At 38.1% G+C, this 22,795-nt stretch overlaps 1 protein-coding gene across 3 annotated transcripts in view; it reads right to left on the reverse strand.

The window, feature by feature from the left end:
- HOOK1 (hook microtubule tethering protein 1) overlaps positions 1 to 12,905 on the reverse strand; it is a 68,946-nt gene extending 56,041 nt beyond the window's left edge. For 2 of the 3 annotated variants that reach the window (XM_061186507.1, XM_061186506.1), the window contains exons 1-2: positions 12,673 to 12,905; positions 296 to 381 (exon numbers count right to left, since the gene is read on the reverse strand). In XM_061186507.1, the coding sequence (XP_061042490.1) occupies positions 296 to 381; positions 12,673 to 12,735 (149 nt within the window). In that variant the 5' untranslated portion in view covers positions 12,736 to 12,905. Of the gene's footprint in view, positions 1 to 295; positions 382 to 580; positions 630 to 12,672 lie in introns of all 3 variants that reach the window. The other variant, XM_061186508.1, reaches the window with a different exon arrangement.
- Positions 12,906 to 22,795: the final 9,890 nt, after the last annotated feature.

Raw genomic sequence — 22,795 nt, forward strand, 5'->3', positions numbered from 1 at the left:
TTCTTTCTCAGTAACTATAACTTGTGAACATGACCTGAACAAGTTTAAAATTAACATCTCTTGAATAGATAAGAATCCTGATTGTTCATTTAATTAAGATGTATCTCTATGAACAAGCAAGAAATAATCAGGTGGTAAAATTTTTTGTTCCTTACATGCAAGAATGCCTTGGCAACACATGCCTGTCATCACTGGAAAGGATAAAGTTTCAATAACCTTTAGAATACAAGTCTAAATTTTCTTCCTTGAAATTGGGTTTACAACTATTTCAGGAAGAGTGTGGAACACTACTTACATTTGATGAAGAACTTGTGCCATGGCAACTCCATTAGTCAGCTGTTTCACATCCTGACAAGGTGCAGCAGTATTGAATGTCTGCAGCTAAAATGACATAAAGCAAGTTACTTAACTGCTTTACTCCCCTCCCCCCTCAATTTATATATATGAATGAACACTAAAGAGAAAACTGTTTTGTTTAAATAGACCCTGCCAAACAAATGAAATTATACTAATACGTTTCTATGACTGTTATATTTTTATAAGAATAAATACTTAACATTTCATAAAATCATTATCATACCTAAAATAGTCAAACATATTGATGTCATGTATGAAGTACTTCGGAATTTCTGAAAAACACGTGTAGAACTATTAAGATAGTAATAGTCTGTGTTTTGTCAATTTTTAGGAGAATAACATCAGGAAAAGAACTTTAAGATAACCTAACATCTGCAAGTTAAAATTTCACTCATATCATTTGGTAGGAAAACAAAAGCTAGAAATGTCAAGTCTAAAACTACCTAGTTAATCGATGAGCTCTAAATAAGGCAGGACTTCTGCCTGTTACCAACAGTTACCCTTAGAGCATGGTCAGTCCAGGGCCCACCCATCACGTCAAGTTGTATCTATCTAGTTTGGCTTTAGATGCTACTAACTTTTCAAATCTCTCTGTGTTAAACATTCATGTACATTTTAAAAACAGAAGTGAAACAGTGGCAACTCTTCCTAATAAGCAAATACAAGATAGAGGAATTTTTTAAAAGCAAATTACAACAGAGCTCAATGGATTATATACTTTCTAGAAATCTAATCTCAATCCATAAATATCTTAAATATACTATGATTCTCTATTCCCACACATATTCATCTCCTTTACTATTCAGTTATAATTCCTTAGTTTACCACCATAATACACCTTTAGTGGTTGTTGTATTTTGAGATTCTACAAATCTGTCTCCATTATCCTAATACAAAATGGAAGAATGACACAAACTATGTAAATCTAGCCACAGTTACTTTGAAAGCACAAAGATAAAGATACTTTACTGAGCTTCTACTCTATGTAGGGCACTGTAGTATAGGAAGGAGTTACAAGGGAAAAACACCAGGTTTCCACTCTTAAGCAGCTTCAATCCAGAGTTAAGGAGAGGAGAAAAAGACACAAATCATTTGTAGAAGATGTTACTTCTAGTCTCATGACTGCAGTATGCACAAAATGTTCCGAAATATACAAGAGTCAACTAACCTAATTAGGGCTTGTATTTATTAAAGACTTCTTAGAGATGATTCCAATGGATGATCTTGAGTAAAGAAAGGGCCAGGGGAAGGAAACTTCAGAAAATAGCAACACGATAGAAGCACAAGTACAAGAAAAGACATGGTATTTTTAGGTAACATGCAGTTCAGTATTGCTGGATTTCTCTGCATGTTCAGTGTTAAGGGAGACAAGCAAGGGGGTAAAAAACAGGCATGGGTCAGAACTCGGGGTCATGGCAAGAAACTTGGAATTATCCTTAACGGTATTATCTATATCATGGGGAAACAGTAGAATAGTTTCTACCTCACAAGTTGGTTGTGAGAATTAAATAAATTAGCAAACACAGTGTACGTAGATCAGTGCCTGGCACGTGTTACAAACTCAACAGCTGTTAGCACATTAGCTATGAGTCAGGGTTTCTCAAAGTGTGGCGTCTAAGAACAATATGTATCAGAATCTCCAGACAAATTAAATCACAAAATCCCCAAGTGATTCTTATGCACATCAGTTTTTTAGAACCATTGCTCTGGGTGATGAAGAATCACTAAAGAGTAACAAGGAAGAGACATCTTTAGTATGTTTTGGATAGTAGCAAGAGTGACACACAGAATGGGAGACAGTAGCTTTATGCTTGCTCAGTTAGAAGGTTCCTGCAATGGTCTTTTTGACAACATGGAATGCTAAGATTAGTTAGGGTAATGGACTAACAGGACAGCATGAATTCATGGAATAGTTAAAATATAAAATAAGAAGGATTTTGCAGTTGGGTGGATGTACAAGGAAGAAAAACCCCAGGGTTTAGGGCATCTTTAAAAGGAGGATAATCATATACATTCAGGTAAAATGTGGCTCCCACTTCTCAACCCTTCCTACTTACACATTACATCATTAAGTTTCTACAAAATGGATATGATTAGTGATTTTTAAAAAGACAACTTCATGAGACACAGAATATTAGGCAAAATAGTAAAGAAATATGTAAAAGGAGTAAATACACTGAGTGCCTCATGGCCCACCACGCCCAGATTAAGATCAATTTCTTCTTTTTACGGCCATGAAAAGTATTTCTTGGAAGCTCTTAAACTAGTTGCAAAATAAATTAGATAACAGAGAACGTCACTTCATTTGGCTAAATTGAAAGACTTTATAACCAAGAAGTGTGAATAAATTATAAAGCTCAGTGAGGGGAGTGAAGCCAAAGCAGTGGGACAAAAGAAAATGTACCCTTTCAGACTACTCTTCATAGAGGTGAAGATGAAAAAGTCTTTTGGTGAGTGACCCAAAAAGGACAAACAGGGCTTCCATCACTAAACACAGCGCTCTGGCAAATAGCATCTTACTTTCTTCTTTATTTTTAAATAAAGCAAACAATCAGAAATGTGGAAATGCTGTTCCTGAACTGCTTCAATATAAACGTCAAAGAAATCAAGGAAGAAAAGGGGTTTTCACCACTGATACCCAACAAAAACTCAACTTTGGGTCAACTCTATTCTCAAATTATTCTCAAATTCTCTTCCTTCAGCTGCTCATTTCAGAAAGAGAATCACTGCTCTGAGTTTTAAGATCTTCATAAAAATGATTCAGCCTTTTTTTTTTTTTTTGTAATTTGGGCATACATTCGGTATTAGTTTTTCCTTCACCAGCATGTTGAAGTCAAAGAATGAAAGAACCAAGTAAACCATTAAGAAAAGCCTGGTCCAGCACTCTAATTTTATTGAAGAAATTAAAGTCCAAAGATTTAAAATTTTCAAATGTCACAGAGCCAAGAGGCAAAATTAAATTTACCTTCACACACGTACTTCAAATTCTCCCTACCATATAAATGATGCCCAAATTTATCCTTCAGCCCTGAATTTTTTGCTAAGTAGCAGTATAACATTTCTAAGAACTAATCATTTTAAGGTGAGCTCCAAATCATAAAATATAACTTTTAAAAAACTGCTAAAACAGGCATCTCTTCACCTAACCAACTTTTCTTGATGACTTCTCTGTTAAGGATGGTTCTATTGTCCAAGAACAATGTCCAGTACTGAAAGAACACAGTTTACTACCAGCTTTCTTCTCACCTACATCATAATGTTTTTTTAATCTTATATCTCCTACAACTTCCCCTCAACACGTAACATTACTTAGCTTGGCAGGGAGCACATTCATTAAGAGTCCAGGGATATCATGACAAAGGTGTCTTCCATTACCTTCTTTCAATTTATCCTCAAAAGATTGAGAAGATGCAAGAAATGATTAACAAAGACCTAGAAGAATTAAAGAACAAACAAACAGAGATGACCAATACAATAACTGAAATGAAAACTACACTAGAAGGAATCAATAGTAGAATAACTGAGGCAGAAGAACGGATAAGTGACCTGGAAGACAGAATGGTGGAATTCACTGCTGTGGAACAGACTAAAGAAAAAAGAATGAAAAGAAATGAAGACAGCCTAAGAGACCTCTGGGACAACATTAAACGCAACAACATTCGCATTATAGGGGTCCCAGAAGGAGAAGAGAGAGAGAAAGGACCAGAGAAAATATTTGAAGAGATTATAGTCGAAAACTTCCCTAACATGGGAAAGGAAATAGCCATCCAAGTCCAGGAAGCGCAGAGAGTCCCATACAGGATAAACCCAAGGAGAAGCACGCCGAGACACATAGTAATCAAAGTGGCAAAAATTAAAGACAAAGAAAAATTATTGAAAGCACCAAGGGAAAAACGACAAATAACATACAAGGGAACTCCCATAAGGTTAACAGCTGATTTGTCAGCAGAAACTCTACAAGCCAGAAGGGAGTGGCATGATATACTTAAAGTGATGAAAGGGAAGAACCTACAACCAAGATTACTCTACCCGGCAAGGATCTCATTTAGATTTGATGGAGAAATCAAAAGCTTTACAGACAAGCAAAAGCTAAGAGAATTCAGCACCACCAAACCAGCTCTACAACAAATGTTAAAGGAACTTCTCTAAGTGGGAAACACAAGAGAAGAAAAGGACCTACAAAAACAAACCCAAAACAATTAAGAAAATGGTCATAGGAACATACATATCGATAATTACCTTAAACGTGAATGGATTAAATGCTCCAGCCAAAAGACACAGGCTTGCTGAATGGATACAAAAACAAGACCCATATATATGCTGTCTACAAGAGACCCACTTTAGACCTAGGGACACATACAGACTGAAAGTGAGGGGCTGGAAAAAGATATTCCATGCAAATGGAAATCAAAAGAAAGCTGGAGTAGCTATACTCATATCAGATAAAATAGACTTTAAAATAAAGAATGTTACAAGAGACAAGGAAGGACACTACATAATGATCAAGGGATCAATCCAAGAAGAAGATATAACAATTATAAATATATATGCACCCAACATAGGAGCACCTCATTACATAAGGCAATTGCTAACAGCTATAAAAGAGGAAATTGATAGTAACACAATAATAGTGGGGGACTTTAACACCTCACTTACACCAATGGACAGATCATCCAAAATGAAAATAAATAAGGAAACAGAAGCTTTAAATGACACAATAGACCAGATAGATTTAATTGATATTTATAGGACATTCCATCCAAAAACGGCAGATTACACGTTCTTCTCAAGTGCGCATGGAACATTCTCCAGGATAGATCACATTTTGGGTCACAAATCAAGCCTCCGTAAATTTAAGAAAATTGAAATCATATCAAGCATCTTTTCTGACCACAACGCTATGAGATTAGAAATGAATTACAGGGGAAAAAGCATAAAAAACACAAACACATGGAGGCTAAACAATACGTTACTAAATAACCAAGAGATTACTGAAGAAATCAAAGAGGAAATCAAAAAATACCTAGAGACAAATGACAATGAAAACACGACAACCCAAAACCTATGGGATGCTGCAAAAGCAGTTCTAAGAGGGAAGTTTATAGCTATACAAGCCTACCTAAAGAAACAAGAAAAATCTCAAGTAAACAATCTAACCTTACACCTAAAGAAACTAGAGAAAGAAGAACAAACAAAACCCAAAGTTAGCAGAAGGAAAGAAATCATAAAGATCAGAGCAGAAATAAATGAAATAGAAACAAAGAAAACAATAGCAAAGATCAATAAAACTAAAAGCTGGTTCTTTGAGAAGATAAACAAAATTGATAAGCCATTAGCCAGACTCATCAAGAAAAAGAGGGAGAGGACTCAAATCAATAAAATCAGAAATGAAAAAGGAGAAGTTACAACAGACACCGCAGAAATACAAAGCATCCTAAGAGACTACTACAAGCAACTTTATGCCAATAAAATGGACAACCTGGAAGAAATGGACAAATTCTTAGAAAGGTATAACCTTCCAAGACTGAACCAGGAAGAAGCAGAAAATATGAACAGACCAATCACAAGTAATGAAATTGAAACTGTGATTAAAAATCTTCCAACAAACAAAAGTCCAGGACCAGATGGCTTCACAGGTGAATTCTATCAAACATTTAGAGAAGAGCTAACACCTATCCTTCTCAAACTCTTCCAAAAAATTGCAGAGGAAGGAACACTCCCAAACTCATTCTATGAGGCCACCATCACCCTGATACCAAAACCAGACAAAGACACTACAAAAAAAGAAAATTACAGACCAATATCACTGATGAATATAGATGCAAAAATCCTCAACAAAATACTAGCAAACAGAATCCAACAACACATTAAAAGGATCATACACCACGATCAAGTGGGATTTATCCCAGGGATGCAAGGATTCTTCAATATACGCAAATCAATCAATGTGATACACCATATTAACAAATTGAAGAATAAAAACCATATGATCATCTCAATAGATGCAGAAAAAGCTTTTGACAAAATTCAACACCCATTTATGATAAAAACTCTCCAGAAAGTAGGCATAGAGGGAACCTACCTCAACATAATAAAGGCCATATATGACAAACCCACAGCAAACATCATTCTCAACGGTGAAAAACTGAAAGCATTTCCTCTAAGATCAGGAACGAGACAAGGATGTCCACTCTCACCACTATTATTCAACATAGTTCTGGAAGTCCTAGCCACGGCAATCAGAGAAGAAAAAGAAATAAAAGGAATACAAATTGGAAAAGAAGAAGTAAAACTGTCACTGTTTGCAGATGACATGATACTATACATAGAGAATCCTAAAACTGCCACCAGAAAACTGCTAGAGCTAATTAATGAATATGGTAAAGTTGCAGGATACAAAATTAATGCACAGAAATCTCTTGCATTCCTATACACTAATGATGAAAAATCTGAAAGAGAAATTATGGAAACACTCCCATTTACCATTGCAACAAAAAGAATAAAATACCTAGGAATAAACCTACCTAGGGAGACAAAAGACCTGTATGCAGAAAACTATAAGACACTGATGAAAGAAATTAAAGATGATACCAACAGATGGAGAGATATACCATGTTCTTGGATTGGAAGAATCAACATTGTGAAAATGACTATACTACCCAAAGCAATCTACAGATTCAATGCAATCCCTATCAAATTACCAATGGCATTTTTTACGGAGCTAGAAAAAATCATCTTAAAATTTGTATGGAGACACAAAAGACCCCGAATAGCCAAAGCAGTCTTGAGGGAAAAAAACGGAGCTGGAGGAATCAGACTCCCTGACTTCAGACTATACTACAAAGCTACAGTAATCAAGACAATATGGTACTGGCACAGAAACATAGATCAATGGAACAAGATAGAAAGCCCAGAGATAAACCCACGCACCTATGGTCAACTAATCTATGACAAAGGAGGCAAAGATATACGATGGAGAAAAGACAGTCTCTTCAATAAGTGGTGCTGGGAAAACTGGACAGCTACATGTAAAAGAATGAAATTAGAATACTCCCTAACACCATACACAAAAATAAACTCAAAATGGATTACAGACCTAAATGTAAGACTGGACACTATAAAACTCTTAAGAGGAAAACATAGGAAGAACACTCTTTGACATAAATCACAGCAAGATCTTTTTTGATCCACCTCCTAGAGTAATGGAAATAAAAACAAAAATAAACAAATGGGACCTAATGAAACTTCAAAGCTTTTGCACAGCAAAGGAAACCATAAACAAGACGAAAAGACAACCCTCAGAATGGGAGAAAATATTTGCAAACGAATCAACGGACAAAGGATTAATCTCCAAAATATATAAACAGCTCATTCAGCTCAATATTAAAGAAACAAACACCCCAATCCAAAAATGGGCAGAAGACCTAAACAGACATTTCTCCAAAGAAGACATACAGACGGCCAAGAAGCACATGAAAAGATGCTCAACATCACTAATTATTAGAGAAGTGCAAATCAAAACTACAATGAGGTATCACCTCACACCAATTAGAATGGGCATCATCAGAAAATCTACAAACAACAAATGCTGGAGAGGGTGTGGAGAAAAGGGAACCCTCTTGCACTGTTGGTGGGAATGTAAATTGATACAGCCACTATGGAGAACAATATGGAGGTTCCTTAAAAAACTAAAAATAGAATTACCATATGACCCAGCAATCCCACTACTGGGCATATACCCAGAGAAAACCGTAATTCAAAAAGACACATGCACCCGAATGTTCATTGCAGCACTATTTACAATAGCCAGGTCATGGAAGCAACCTAAATGCCCATCAACAGACGAATGGATAAAGAAGTTGTGGTACATATATACAATGGAATATTACTCAGCCATAAAAAGGAACGAAATTGAGTCATTTGTTGAGACGTGGATGAATCTAGAGACTGTCATACAGAGTGAAGTAAGTCAGAAAGAGAAAAACAAATATTGTATATTAACGCATGTATGTGGAACCTAGAAAAATGGTACAGATGAGCCGGTTTGCAGGGCAGAAGTTGAGACACAGATGTAGAGAACAGACATATGGACACCAAGGGGGGAAAACTGCGGTGGGGTGGGGATAGTGGTGTGCTGAATTGGGCGATTGGGATTGACATGTATACACTGATGTGTATAAAATTGATGACTAGTAAGAACCTGCAGTATAAACAAACAAACAAAACAACTAATACTAAACTTTCATTGGGTTATTTGTATGGAAATATGTTAATATAAATGTTTCAGACATTACATGAAATTTCTAAAAATCTTATATGTTCTGGTATAATGTTATAAGTCATAATCCTAGTTATTACTTTAAAATGTATATCTCAGAAATAACTAATTTTCTTGTCAACTGCATTATTATGAACTTTCATCAAATCTTTAACCGTGGTCATTTTTAAGTCTTTTGTCATTTACAGACAGTTCTGGGTGTACTCTGATGCTTTTGTAAATATGCTCCTATAAAAGGGTTTCATCTTCAGGAAATTCATGGAAAAGACTCTGACAAGTACAGGTTTCTGGTACCTGACTGTACTGCTGAACTGAATGAATAAGCATTTTCAGAACTCTAATGAAAAACTGATGAGCTCATAAAAGTGCTAACAAAAGATCAAGATGAAAAAAAAAAAAAATTAATTACATGGGACTGAGTGAACTGATGAGGATGAGTATAATTTTTGTGACTTTCTGGTTGAATTTAAAAAAAGAAAAAATCCCACAAGAACTCAGAGGCAAAGAATATACAAATCAATTTTCACTGCAAAGTAAAGGAGCTGTTGCAGTGGAGGATTACTGGACTGAATGTCAATATTATGACATAGTATGAGTGTGTTTCATGTTTGGTAATTGCAATCATTGTTGCTTTTGTTGTGGCCATCCATGTACAATGCTTGGTGTCAGTCTATTTATCTCTTGTAAAAATAAAATACAGTGTGTGTGGGGAAAAAAAAAAAAAAAATTTATCCTCAAAGAAGACTATTACATTACTGCTAGGAGTTCTTCCCTGTGTCTGGAAAACTCATTTCTCCTGATTTCTACTTGTTGAAATTCATCAATCCTCTATGAAACAGTTAAAAATTTATCCTAGGTATCTACAAAAACCTATATACTTAGTGGTGAATAATCAATGGTGAAATACTAGTCTCTGATGTCAGGACCAAGACAAGGATATTTACTATCATCACTTTGATTCAACGTTGTACTGCAGATCCTAGTCAGTTTTTGTTCCTGGGGATAAAGCAGAAAACAGGTCAGATGAGAGCTCTGACCCCAAAGTGCAAATGAGATGACTTCAGAAAATGTTAAGTGTTACAGACACAACAAAAAGGGGTTAACAGGTTACAATGGGATAGGAGTAGGGGACAGGTAGGTCACTCACTGTCACAGACTGTCTCTGTCTCTCATCTGACAAGAGACCCAAGAACTGAATGGTGAGAAGCCAGCCAGCCATTGGAAGAACTAGAAGGAGGATATTTTAGGAAGACGGAAGAGAAGTTAAAAAGCCCTGATGCATCAAAAAAAAAAAAGAGCTTAACTTCAAGAAACAGAAAGTCAACACAGCATGGTGGGCATGGAGGAGTGTGGCATGAGGGCAGTTTGCAGAAAGTTGGGGAGGTGAGGTAAGACCAACTGTGCAGTAGCTGACGAACAGCAAAGTTCACTGGGAATCATGCAGAGAGGTAAAGAAAAGCCTAGAGGCAGGAACCTAAGAAACTAAGGCAGAAGGTAATTTCACAAAGGAGCCATCAATTACGATAAGGATAATATAATAGTTCCCAGTTTGCCAATCCCAGTATGTGAAGGCCTTAGAGAAAAGAGCTCAAGTGCAATGGGCTGAGGAGTAAATAACAGCTCAAAAAGTATAAAGGATGAGTACTTAAAAATGCAAGAAATATGACTGTGAAGGAAGGGGGGAGTACAGTGTAGCTTTAATAGGGAGTGATGGCTCTTTGTTTTTCTTTTTAAGAGAGGGAAGATTCGAGCAAGTTTTCATGTAGAGAGGAAAGAGGTAATGGAAAGGAAAAAATAAATACCGAAAGGGGATAAATGACAGAGCAAAGTTTTAGAAGAGGTGAAAGAGGTGGATCTAGAGCCAGAGCCAAAGATAAGGAGGAGGTCATTTTCCTGATGGGGAGAAGGTTTGGGGCTCAAACAGGGTACTGATAAAGGTTTGCAAAGAGAAGTAAGAGAGGAACTGTGTGGTAACTCTTAATCGTAAAGCCGGGCAGTGTATGGGAACAGACGGATTTGGCTGTAGCAGCATTTGAGAGGCAACAGTCTGCACGTTAATTCCATTTTCTCCATAGTGTTTCAGCAGCCTGAGAGAGAACTGGAGAAGCAAACAACCAATTATACTCTGTCATCTATGATTCCTATCTTTCCTTATGTTATAAATAATATTTTTACATGGGACTTCCCTGGCGGTCCAGTGCTTAAGACTGTGCTCCCAATGCAGGGGGCACGGGTTCAATCCCTTGTGCGGGGGAACTAAGATTCAACATGCCGCATGGCGCAGCCAGAAAAATAAAATTAAATATAAATAAATAATATTTTTACAGTTTTTAAGGAATTTTGCCTTCCATTATAAAAAATACACAGCTCTGCCTACCACATCAATTAAAATTGAAAATTCTTTGATTATTCTTGATATCTTTCTTCCTCAGTGTCTTACACAAAGTAGGAACTTCACTATTTATTAATACTGATTAAAACAATGGATACAGTCACAAAATATTTTAAATTTTGAAATACAATTCAAGAAAAGAAATACAATTCAAGAAAATCCTATACTTCACCACCAACTCTCATATAAGTCAATGACATCATAAAGACTAAGTTTACTAGGTAAGTCAGATGTTTAGAGCAACAATGCAACAGATTAGGATACACCCTTTAATTAGTCACTCGTTTAATAAAACACATCATTAGAAGTAATGTTGCCTTGTTTCATGACAGCCTTAAACATGGCATCTAAATCCCAATACTTCTTTTAAGTGAAAATACAGATGAACACTCAGCTAATTGCTTTTAACTCAGGAACTCCAGATGCTTGCATTCTACTTAAAGCAAAAGCTATTTACCTCCAAAGTGTAAAGGTTGCTTTACATTATGGTTATTTCCAATATACTTCACACATTGTCAGAAACCTTCCCTAATTTCTCATTCTTTTGAATTACATGCATTGAGAGATAGACAGGGAATCTCATCAACCAATTACCGCCTCCTAATCCAGTCTGTTTACATTCCAGTCTGCACACAGTCCCCTACACAAAACTAAACACCTGGTTTAGGGATGAGCATCATTGACAGCACCTTGTGGACCATCGAGCATCAACCTTGCCCAATGTGGGTTAGAAGCCACACCTGAACGTCAGCTCTCTCTGATCGCTGAGCACCTCCAAAAGGTGACAGAGACATTGTTTTGCTGGCGGGAATAGTGGGGACAGATCCTGCCCGTCCAAACCCAACAAATTAACAGAAATACTAAACGCGGATAAAGTGCAAACGAAAATGCCAAGTTCTTTTCTTTAAGGAAAATGCTTGTCCATTGGAAGGGGAGGGGAACCAGTGAGAAAAAGGGAATACGAGCCCTCACCCCTAACATATCTTCTGATCCACGCAGGAAATACGTGGAAACATCTCTTCTAAGCGGCTTCTACAAAAATGGATGTCCTGGGGTCAGGGAGAAGCACTGATCCACGAACTAAAACCACCTCTTGGTCACCTGCGTCCAAGTAGAGGAAGGTGGTTGCAGTGGGGGGGAGGTTTCAGAGGGGGTCTTCACTCCCAAGTGGCACAAAGGTCACTATGGGAAGGCTGTTCAGCAGACGGAAGGCAAGGGTGTCGGTGGCCCAGAAAGTCTAGGGCTTGGGCGCAGGGCAGGGGCAGAAAATGGGAGAGCGGGGAGTAAAGGGATGGGCGCTTGGCTCCCGCCACAGCTGTTAGGAGCACGATCAGGGTGGTAAGACGAGCCTCCTCCGTCCCGCCCCCCAGAGCTCCCTTTACCCTCCCCCCGCCCTCAAAGACATAAACACACGCACACTCACTCACGGACGCACACCTGCCCCACAACCCGCAGGTGGCACTCTCGCGGTCAAGGGCGACTGGAGGCGCGGAGGGCAATGAGCGGAGTTCGGGGCGCAGGTGGCCCCCGCTACGGCGCAGGTGGTCCCCGCTGCTCCGCAGGCTCACCTGAGAGATGCCAGTGACCAGGCACCCCCCAGGACCTCTCCGCGGTCCGCCGGCCCCCCTCGCCCCCTCGTACTCACCCAGATGATGAGGCTGTCGCACAGTGGCAGCTCGGACTGCGGAAGCGGCTGCGTCTCTTCCATGGCCGGGACTGCCGTCAACTACACCGCTGACACCAAAACCTCCCTCCTCCCCGCGCTCCCCCAGGCGCCGGCGTCGAGGACCTCCTCGCCGGCCAGGAAAGCTCGGTAGCCAGGCCCAGCGCCCGCGCCGCTCACGCGCGAAGCCTCGCGCTGCCGACGTCGCCGGCGTAACCCCCTCCTCGCTGCTGCCCCTGCCCCGCCCCGCAGTTCGCCCCCTCCCCCGTCTGGCCCGGGCCGCGCCGCTCGGCACCTGAGCCCCGCCCCCTCTCCTCCCTTCCCCTCCCCGTCGTCCTCCCACCCCTCCTTCCCACTCCGGCACACCTCTCCCCGCCGCACTGAGTGACCTGGGCGCGCACCAGTTACAAAGAAGATAGGTGCCGGAGGGGGACGGGTGGGGCGGGGAGGGGGCGGGAAGAGCGGGAATAGGTTGAGCAGGAGGGATTGCTGATTGGAGGCGCCCTCTTGGGCTTCGACCAATCAACATGAGACAAGACTGTGCCTCCTAGAGAGCGAGCGACAGGGTGGGAAGGGGTTTATGACCTGGCAGGTGCAGCTAGGGTGGGGGCAGCGAGTGCGCGTGCGCGGTGGGGGGTTGCCGAGGCGCAGCCCCAAGGGCAGAAGCGGCCGCGGGGGCCTAAGGGTACGCAGGGCCGGCTCGGGCATCTTCCCGCCTCCTTCCTCGCCGGTAGGGCAGCTCCTGGCTACAGCTATGGAGACCCACACTCTGCTTCCACAACGTCTGCAGAAGTAGATCCTACCCGTGAATAAAAACCACTCCAGATAGGGAGAGTTGATTTTCTTCTAGGCTCTCATTAGAAAAGGATACTTTAATTTGCAGATAAGGCAAAGAAATGTGTTTCCTATGGGGGAAAAATACTATAAAGCTGCTTAAATCAAATAAGCTCTCACGAGATCACAAACCATGGGCAATTTTATTTTAAATGGGGCAAAAGGTAGGAAAATGAAAAATGAAATGATCTTTTAGTTTTCAAAAAACATGGAAGATATCAATGTACAATGCTTCTTATTTTTCTTTAACGGTTGAAAACTTGTCTTTTCTGAGAATGTTCATGGGGGAGGGGGAGATGTAAAATTGGAAACTCTCCAAGGTACTGATGTATATAGCTTAGGCTATTGAAATGGGCTGGCATATTGTTAGTCTTGCTGTTGATTTCCATCACTTCACTCATTCATAAACTCATCAATTCATGCTCTGTGTAAAAATGCAGCTGGATCCTTTATATTACTGCATCTTTATACTTAGACATTGAAAGTTTAAAACCGATGGATGACTGCAATTAAAAGGCCCCCAATATAAATCAGTCTCATTCTAAAAATACAGTACATGCATTTGCTATTGAGTCCCTTAACATTATTCCAGAACTTTCTTACCCTGTGTGGAGTATTTTATACTTCTGGACACTAGCAACATTAGTAATATGACTTAATGAAAAGTAAAAGATCTAAGAATTGAAGACTTTGTCTGAGTCTTGACTTTACTCCTCACTGGCAATGATGACAGCTTTCTCCTCTGGAACCCAACCACCACATTCCTGAAATAATGCTAATGACGCTAACCTGCCCTGCATACCTCACAGAGGCAAAAATGATAACGGATGTGGAAGATTTTTATGAATTAAAAACTCCTTTGCAAATATGAGTTACTGCAATCATATATGCTTAGAAGTGTATGAGAACACTTACTACTAAGAGCCACAGCTGATTAAACTACTTGAAGTATTTAAGAAGAGTCACTGAGGGGCAACTGAGTTATCCTTCTGGGCTCTATACAAGCAGAGAATAGATCCTTCGGGAAGGATGCCCAGTTGTCCTCATGATACTAGATCTAATGGGGAAATATGTGAAGGACATGATTGTGAATTCAGAGAAGAAGAAATACAAATATTGCAAACAAATATGAAAAGTTAGAAAAGTGCAAAACATGAATCATTGAAATAAAACAACACAAAATAATGTTGAAAAGAGTAAAGTACACTTTCATATACAACTGGAACAAGCATTTTAGAATATTTTTCTAAGTTTTTAATTATAAAGTTAGCTTGCATTACATTATACCAGGAAAAAAAAGATATTAAAGAAATGCCTGATACAATATTGGCTGTTATTTTCCAACTTTTGGCATTCATTTCTAAAAGTCAGCATCCATATTTGGAGAATTGAATAAAACTAACTAACTTTTAAGCACTAGCCATGGAATTATAAATTGGCACAATCTTTCTGAAAAGTTTTTGAGAATAGATATCAAGAATCTTTAAAATGTTCAAAGCCTTTAAGTCAATTTTACTTCCAGAATCTATTCAAAGAAAATAATCAGATGCCAACAAAGTTGTTGATTGCAGTGCTATTTATCAAAGCAAAAAAAGAAACAGCCATTAAATGTCTGAAAGAGGAATGATTAACTACATTATGATATATCCATACAATAAAATATATTGTAATTCTTAAATTATTTTGAAAGAAGTTTAATTACTCAGGAAAATGCTTACAAAATAATATTAAAATTAAAAAGTGATGATACAAATCTGTACATATAGTATGGATTTCTCTCTGTATATATATAAACACATATCTGTATATGCATGTGTGTGTATATATGTATGTATATACACACACTGAGAGAGAGGAGAGACTAAAGGAAATAAACAAAAATGTGAATAGTAATAATGATAATATCTAGGTTTTGGAATAATTGGTAAGTTTTACCTTCTTTGTACTTTACAATAATTTTGAAAATTTCTATAGTGATCTTATCATCTGTAAACTCGAATAATACTTGTATATTTCTGCACATTTCTTTCTATATTGCTTAGGGATTTTTTTGGTGGTAAGTGGGTGAGATCAAACCTGGTAACTATAAAGAAAACAATGTTATTGCAAGTGTAGAAAATCTCACAGATTCGGAGAAAAATCTGAAGAACTCTGCATGGGAAAGGGCAGGTCCCAGGGCAGCTCATCAGATCTAGGTAGCAAAAATTATAAGAAGTCTTTTCAGGAGAGCACCACCCAGATGAATATGATAAAATGGTTGCAAGTCTTTCTGAGTCATTCTGTTCAAGATTCAAGTTGCAGGAAGGGCATCTGATGGGTCTATCAGGGATATGTGTCCAACCCTTTGCCAGAAAAGGACAAAGGACCTCGACTGGCTGCCCCACCAGGACTGCAGACCCAAGCTGAAATCATGGGGTGGTTGCCCCATGTGGATGGAGTAGGGGAGTTGGATGCCTGCAGACAAAAACAAAAACAGCAATTCTCTCCACATTTCCTCATATGGTTGCTGTGAAGACCAAACGCATATAAAATGCCTAACAGAATTCCTAGCTCATAATAGTTGCTCAATCTATTTTAACTACTATTTACACTGTGTGTATGTCTTAAGGTGTGTGTGTGTGTGTGTGTGTGTTTGCACTCATTAAAAAAACTGAAAGAAGATATATTAAAATGTTTGTAGAGGTTATTCACTGTGATTATTTTTTTTATTTTCCTATTTTACCAAAATGAACTAATATTACCTTTTTAAAATAAACCACAAAATTTTTAAGAGAAAGACTGGGTCAGGATGAGATTTTAAGCTCTGAATTGGACTCTAAGTGGATGGATACATGATAAAAGGAGAAAATCCCTGATTAAGTACCTTAAAAAGAATTGTAGTAGGCTCTCTTGTAAAGAGGAAATCTATGTCTTGCACACACAAGCCATGGAGTGAAAAAATGGAGAAGTCTAAGGTTTTCTCTGCTGATATGCAGATACCCTGAATGGCTGAGGGTGTTCACCAGCTAGAAGAAAACCCTGGCCTGGACAGGCATGGAACTAGACATTCAAAAAGAGCAGCCATTCTAGCAGAGAGTCACCATATCAGCAGCAGACAATCCAGTGGACCTCGCCAGCAAAGCATTCATTCCTGAAGCATTCCCCCACACAGAAGATCCAACATCTGATCAGCATCGAGATCCACAGTCAGTTAAATGCAACCGGAGACATTTCTAGATTGTAACAGTTTTCAGAATCTGGGAGATATTTTGGAATAAGAATGCCCAGGCCCTGGGAAAGGGGATTTACAAGCCCTAGGTAGGGAAGAGAGATGATGCCAAAAATTGACATTTTTAAAACAGCTTCTAGTTCTCAGGCCTGTGATCACAGTCAGTGCAAGTGCCTAGCTCTGTTAAATACTGTACTGGGTTTAGGGAAGCAAGACCAATCCCAAACACTAACCATGGGTGAGTTTTAGCCTTTGATAAAGAGACAATCTTGGACAGAATTGACTTGGGCACTCAGTAGATCTGAACTTTTAGGTGATGGGGTTAGGACAAACTTCATCCCCACAGGTATTTTCAGCCCTGGTGACTATTGAGAAAGAAACTGGAGAAAGGGGATCAAGGATGTGGACTACTTCCCACTGTGTATAAAAGGGAATACTTCACCCTGGCCAGGAACTCACTCCTGTTATGAAATTAATGTTCATTTGGAGACTGTACATGACACTGAGAATTTTGCTTCTGGGGCTTTTATAGACTTACATGATCTTATATCACTTAATGATACTGCTTTTTAATGCATTTTAGTTCAGTATTTACAAGTGATGTTATTACTAACCTGTTGGGTTGCCCAAAAAGAGATTATTCTAGGGTTTCAATGAAGAAGTTCAAGCCAAGTGCAAGTTCAAATTAAGGGTGAAGTCATCTCTGTCACTGATGAATGTACATCTACAATGCAAGGGATTTTAAATTTATACTATAAGAAAAAATTGCAAGAAGTGACTCCGAGATGGAGATTAGCATGCAAAAGGTTTATTAAGAAGTGCTCTTGGGAATAACAGCCATGGAAGGGAAGGAAAGGAAGCAGAAGTGCTCAGAGGGAGAAAGAAGGAAGGCTGTGATGCAGTCCTACTGAAAGTCCTAACCAATCCCTGGGGAGCTCTGAAGCTGGAATGACCCTTCTGAGTTGTCTGAGTTTGGATGAAGGGGGCCTGATCCTTATGCCACCATGTTGACCAGTCCTTGGATGTGGACTATCGTGGAAAGGTGGCATGACAGCCTAGGCAATTCACAAAGGCTGATGGCTGTCTGCCAACAGCACTGCCACATGTTGGGATCTAGGTATCACATCACAGTATCATCTGAACAGCAGTAATGTCCACAGTCATTTAGGTAGAGGTGGGGGTACCATCACTCAGAACGGTAAAGCATGGTTCAGAAAAAGCATGGACAGGTAACCTTAACTGGGGCAATAGTATCATAACCACAAAGTTAAAATGGTCACAGAGGAAGCATGTTGGTATTCTTGGTTCTTGCATTGAGAAGGCACCAAAATGGAAAGGGATCATAGCCACAGTTACAATTTCATGTAGGGGCTTGGTGTCAAATCACTAAACAAATGCTGCCTTAGAGAATTTAAAACTGGAGTGCCTGGGGAAACAAAAGTTATGAAAGATAAATCACAACATAGGGTGATATTATCAATTGCATTTTACACTGATGGGAAGGAATGATTAGTTTGCCATTTATTGAGTGAAAATAAATATAACTATTTCATTTATTAAGCATATTTAAACTCACCCCAAAGCTCTAAGTCAAATAAAATTGGACCAGATTATTTTATCTTGTCCTAAGGAACTCAGATGAGAAAAACATAAAAACAACAGGTAACAAAAATAAACATTTAGTAAAATGTACTGATGATGTAACCAACCTAAAGTATCACTTAAACATATAAATCCTGTACTTTCTAGCTCAGCTTATTTAAGTGAATTACAAGACATGTCATCATTTTACACTCTGTTAGAAGAGATGATCCATATGCCTCATTCTGTTGGTGACCTGTTTCTTCTACACAAAAATCCTTCTAATCCATGTAAGCAGATTTTTAAAATAAAATCTAAACACTGACACATAGTGGCTAATCACTTAATCCACAGATGTTTGTCTCTAAAAAGCAAGCAAAATCTAACTTTACAGTATAACTACCCAAAGTACCTCCTATTGTTTTCAAGGGTATTGAAAATAAATATTTTAAAATAAGAAGTTCTTTAATTTACATTATATAAATGGAAAGTGAATGAAATCATATTCATGAGACAAGGTTCGCAGAAATAATAACAAGAGCATGATTTCTAAGAATGACAGGGATCACTGTGCTAGAGATACTGCTTATATTTTATTATAGCTTGAGAAAACTATACTTGAAACCATTGTGGCTAAACATGGTATTCTGAAACCTCCACACACATATCAGTTGAAAATACAGGAAGTGATTTTTGCCTGAGGAAATGTATCTTCCTCATTCTCCATGTGTTAGATAATATAACTTATATAGAATTTAATACATCTTAAAATACCAAAATGCTAAAAGGAAGAAATTTATCAGATCATTTAAGGACAGAAGAAGGGGGGAGCTATCTAGCCATAAAAAGTTGGGCTGTAAAAACAAAGACAGAAGTGCCAGGAAAGATGTGTTATGGGTTTGTTAATATGAGCAGTTGTAGGAAATACCTAGAAGTCCAGTTATGGTTAATAAAATTTTTGAAATGATTTAACCAAATAAATAAATACTATGTTATATGATTTGGAAATATTTTCCAGATATCCCCAAAACAAAACAAAACAAACATAAATTAAAAAACTGATCAGGGCTTAGCCTTAGAGAGAAAAGAGAGAAGCTGCACATTTCATTTACGTATGGGACTTCACGCTGCAACAGTGTTTTGTATGAACATGATTGGTAACCATGAAGATATCCAATCCTGAGGCCATAAAGACCTATGACAACAACAGCAACAATAATAACAGCTAAAATTTATGGAGTACTTATTAGGTGCTAAGCTCTATTCTAAGTGCTTCATCTTTGCTAATTCATTATCCTCAACAAACTGACAAGGTAGGTAACACTTTTAATCTTTATTTTATAGATGAAGAAACTGATCATATAATGAATAAATTGCATACTTCAGAAAATCTCTTTTCAAATGTAAAGAGGAGAATTTTCCTAGGGGAGATCAGAACCATTTTTTTAAGCTTTATTGAAGTATAATTGATATACAAACATTTACACACATTTAATATATGCATATTGATGAGTTTGGACATCTGTGTATACTCATGATGCCATCACCATAATCAAAGTTCTAAACTCAGCCATCACCTCCAAAAATTGTGTTCTTTTGTGTGTGGGTGTGTGTGTGTGTGTTTTGTGGTTAGAACTGATTTTTTAAAAGACAATCATTGCAAAATAAAATATAGCATGTACAGTTCTTCAGTCATTGTTTCTGTACTTTCCCTTGCTACTGAAATATTTCTTCAGGCAGTCAAGATTCTTTTTGTTTAACACTGTGAAGCAAGCGAAGCCATCATGTCTAGATGAGTGAAATTAATTGTCGCTGTTAGAGAATCTGCTGACTGAAGGCTAGTGACTAAAACACATGACTGAGAGACCTTGAATGGATGAAGATTTTGACATTTTTTATCTGAAGATGAGCTGGACCTGTTATTTCGAATACAATTTTTCTTGTAAACTTCACATGATTTTTCTGAGGAATAATTAAGTTGACCATTTGGACTGAATAACTGGCCTACTCTTGGGGGTGTATTTTTTTTATGTTCAAATTGGTTTTTAGCCTATAGTTGCCACATTCTCCCTCTCTCTCCGTATATATATTTCAATAGAACAAAAAAAAATTACCCTTTACCCTTAAATCTTCTAAGAATAAGGGCATTCTCTTACATAACCACATATATAATTATCACACTTGGGAAATTTAACATTGATAAAATACTATTATTAAATATGCAATCCTTCTTTAAATTTACCTAATTGTCCCCAATTATTTTCCCCACTCTGGAATCCAAAAATCAAGAAATCAAGGACCATGCGTTGTGCTTATTGCCAAGTTGCTTTAGGCTCCTCTAATCTAGGTCAGTTCCCCAGCCTGTGTGTGTGTGTGTGTGTGTTTGTGTGTGTGTGTGTGTGTGTGTGATTTCATGACAGCAACATTTTTGAATAGTCCAGTCCAGTAAGATTTGTCAGGTTGTCTCTTCATGACCAGATTTGGTTTAACCATTTTTAGCAGAGATTATATAGGAGCTCAGTGTGTCGCCTTGGCAGGAATATGACATTGGATTGTCTGATTATGGGAGATGTTAGATTTTATAATTTAGTCAGATAGTGTCCACCAGATTTCTCCGTTGTAAAGATGTTTTCCATTGTAATTACTTAGTAATTTGAGACTGTGTGAATATATGGTTCCCCAAAAGTTTGTCACCCAGTGCTTTCTTCTATTGTTAATTATTGCCTAAATTAATTATTACCATGGTGGTCACAAAATGGTGCTTTTCTACTTCCATTATTCTTTTTACATCTATTAGCTGACATTATTCTGTTAAAAAAAAAAAGACTTTTCCTCTTATCTCCATATCCACCTTCTATTTTTAAAGTATAAATATGGACTCATAAACGTGTTTTTATTCAATATGATATAATAAATTCTTGCCACTATTTTTTTTTAATCATTAAACTGTCCCAAGTTCAGCCAATGGGAACCCCTTCAAGTTGGCTTCTGAGTCATTTCTGCATACTTCTACTGTTTTTTAAGCTCTTCCATACACAAGATGTTCCAGGTTCCCTTTGTATTGTACTTTCCTGTCCCTATCTTGACACCAGTCATTTCTCAAAGAAGCCCTGGCTCCATTTTATGGGGAATGGTGTTTAGTAAGGCTGAATTTCTATGACCAAAGCAGGTTACATTTCCTAATTATAATTTCATTCCTTGGACATTGGATTTTAGTTCTGTGTTAAAATAATAACATCCCTGTAAAAACTAAAATATTGACCCTAATAGCCATTTACACTTCAGGGTGAAAGTATTTATCAGCTCGTATATTTTATAAGGGATTGGAGGCAGAGAGAATGAGGACTCTGGACAATGTGAAAGAGGGGGGCGGGGGCAGTGGATAAGTGAGATGGGTCCATGGATGGAAAGAAAGCTAACATCAATTTCTTCTATTCCGGGCACCATCATGTACACAATTTAAATTAATCCTTACAACAATCCTTAGTTTTGCAAATGAGGAAGTAACTTCTTCAAAGTTGCAATACGTATGGCAGATAGCCCAGAACTAAAACCCTTTTTGTTTGGCCCCAAAAGCCTCATCTGTGCCTTCTACTATCCCATTCTGTTCCCCAAGCCAAGCAAGGAGGTCTGTGAGCTAAAAGGACAAGTACCACCCACTTCAAGTCTCGAGAATAGCAAACTATGGTCATGCTGCTTTCTCTGCTCCACTTGAAGTTGTTCATTGTGACTTGCATGCAGAGCTACCCTCACAAATATTGTCCTTCAGTTGAGAATAAGGTTCAAACATTTCTCTCTACTGCTCAGGAAGTCTGTGGGAAATAATTCTATTTCATTTGCTTTCAGTGTTGATTCAAAAAGAACAGATAGGCATCTCAAACTGAATGCTGTCTCAGTTGGATTATTCATTACAAGTACTGCCTGTTGCCACAAGTTGGTGCTAGTGGTGGGAAAGCTTGTTGTAGGCTTGTCAGAGATAACTGAGGCAAGTTGCCTGAAAAACAATGTCACGTACAAAGCCCAGAAGAACATGCTTTTCTCCCCTTCTTATTATTGCCATGGTCAAGTTTCTGAACTCTCTTGGTTCTCAGTTTTCTCACTGTAAATGGGGATAATAATAGCTTGCGTACCTGAAGGAAGGAGGCAGGATATCTAGGACATCAACAACCACCTATTAAGTATCTTCTATAGACAGAACATTTCCTTTGACACTGGAAATGTGCAGAAGTATACGGCAGAGTGTCTACCCTTACTATGCTTGCCATCTAATTGGGGATGCTGAACTTGCCTATAAAAAAAGGCAAATCAATTTTGTAACACACCATGTGAGTGTCAAAGACAAGAGAAATGATTAATTACCAAGGACATTATAAGCTTCCCAATTTAAAATAATAATAAAATACAACTTTCTCTTTTTTCTACCAATGTTTTAGAAATGAAAATAAGAAACAAGGAAAGAAGGGGCAAAGGAACAATGGAACA

Source organism: Eubalaena glacialis, chromosome 3, assembly GCF_028564815.1.
Source record: "Eubalaena glacialis isolate mEubGla1 chromosome 3, mEubGla1.1.hap2.+ XY, whole genome shotgun sequence".
In the NCBI taxonomy this organism is placed as follows: Eukaryota; Metazoa; Chordata; class Mammalia; order Artiodactyla; family Balaenidae; genus Eubalaena; species Eubalaena glacialis.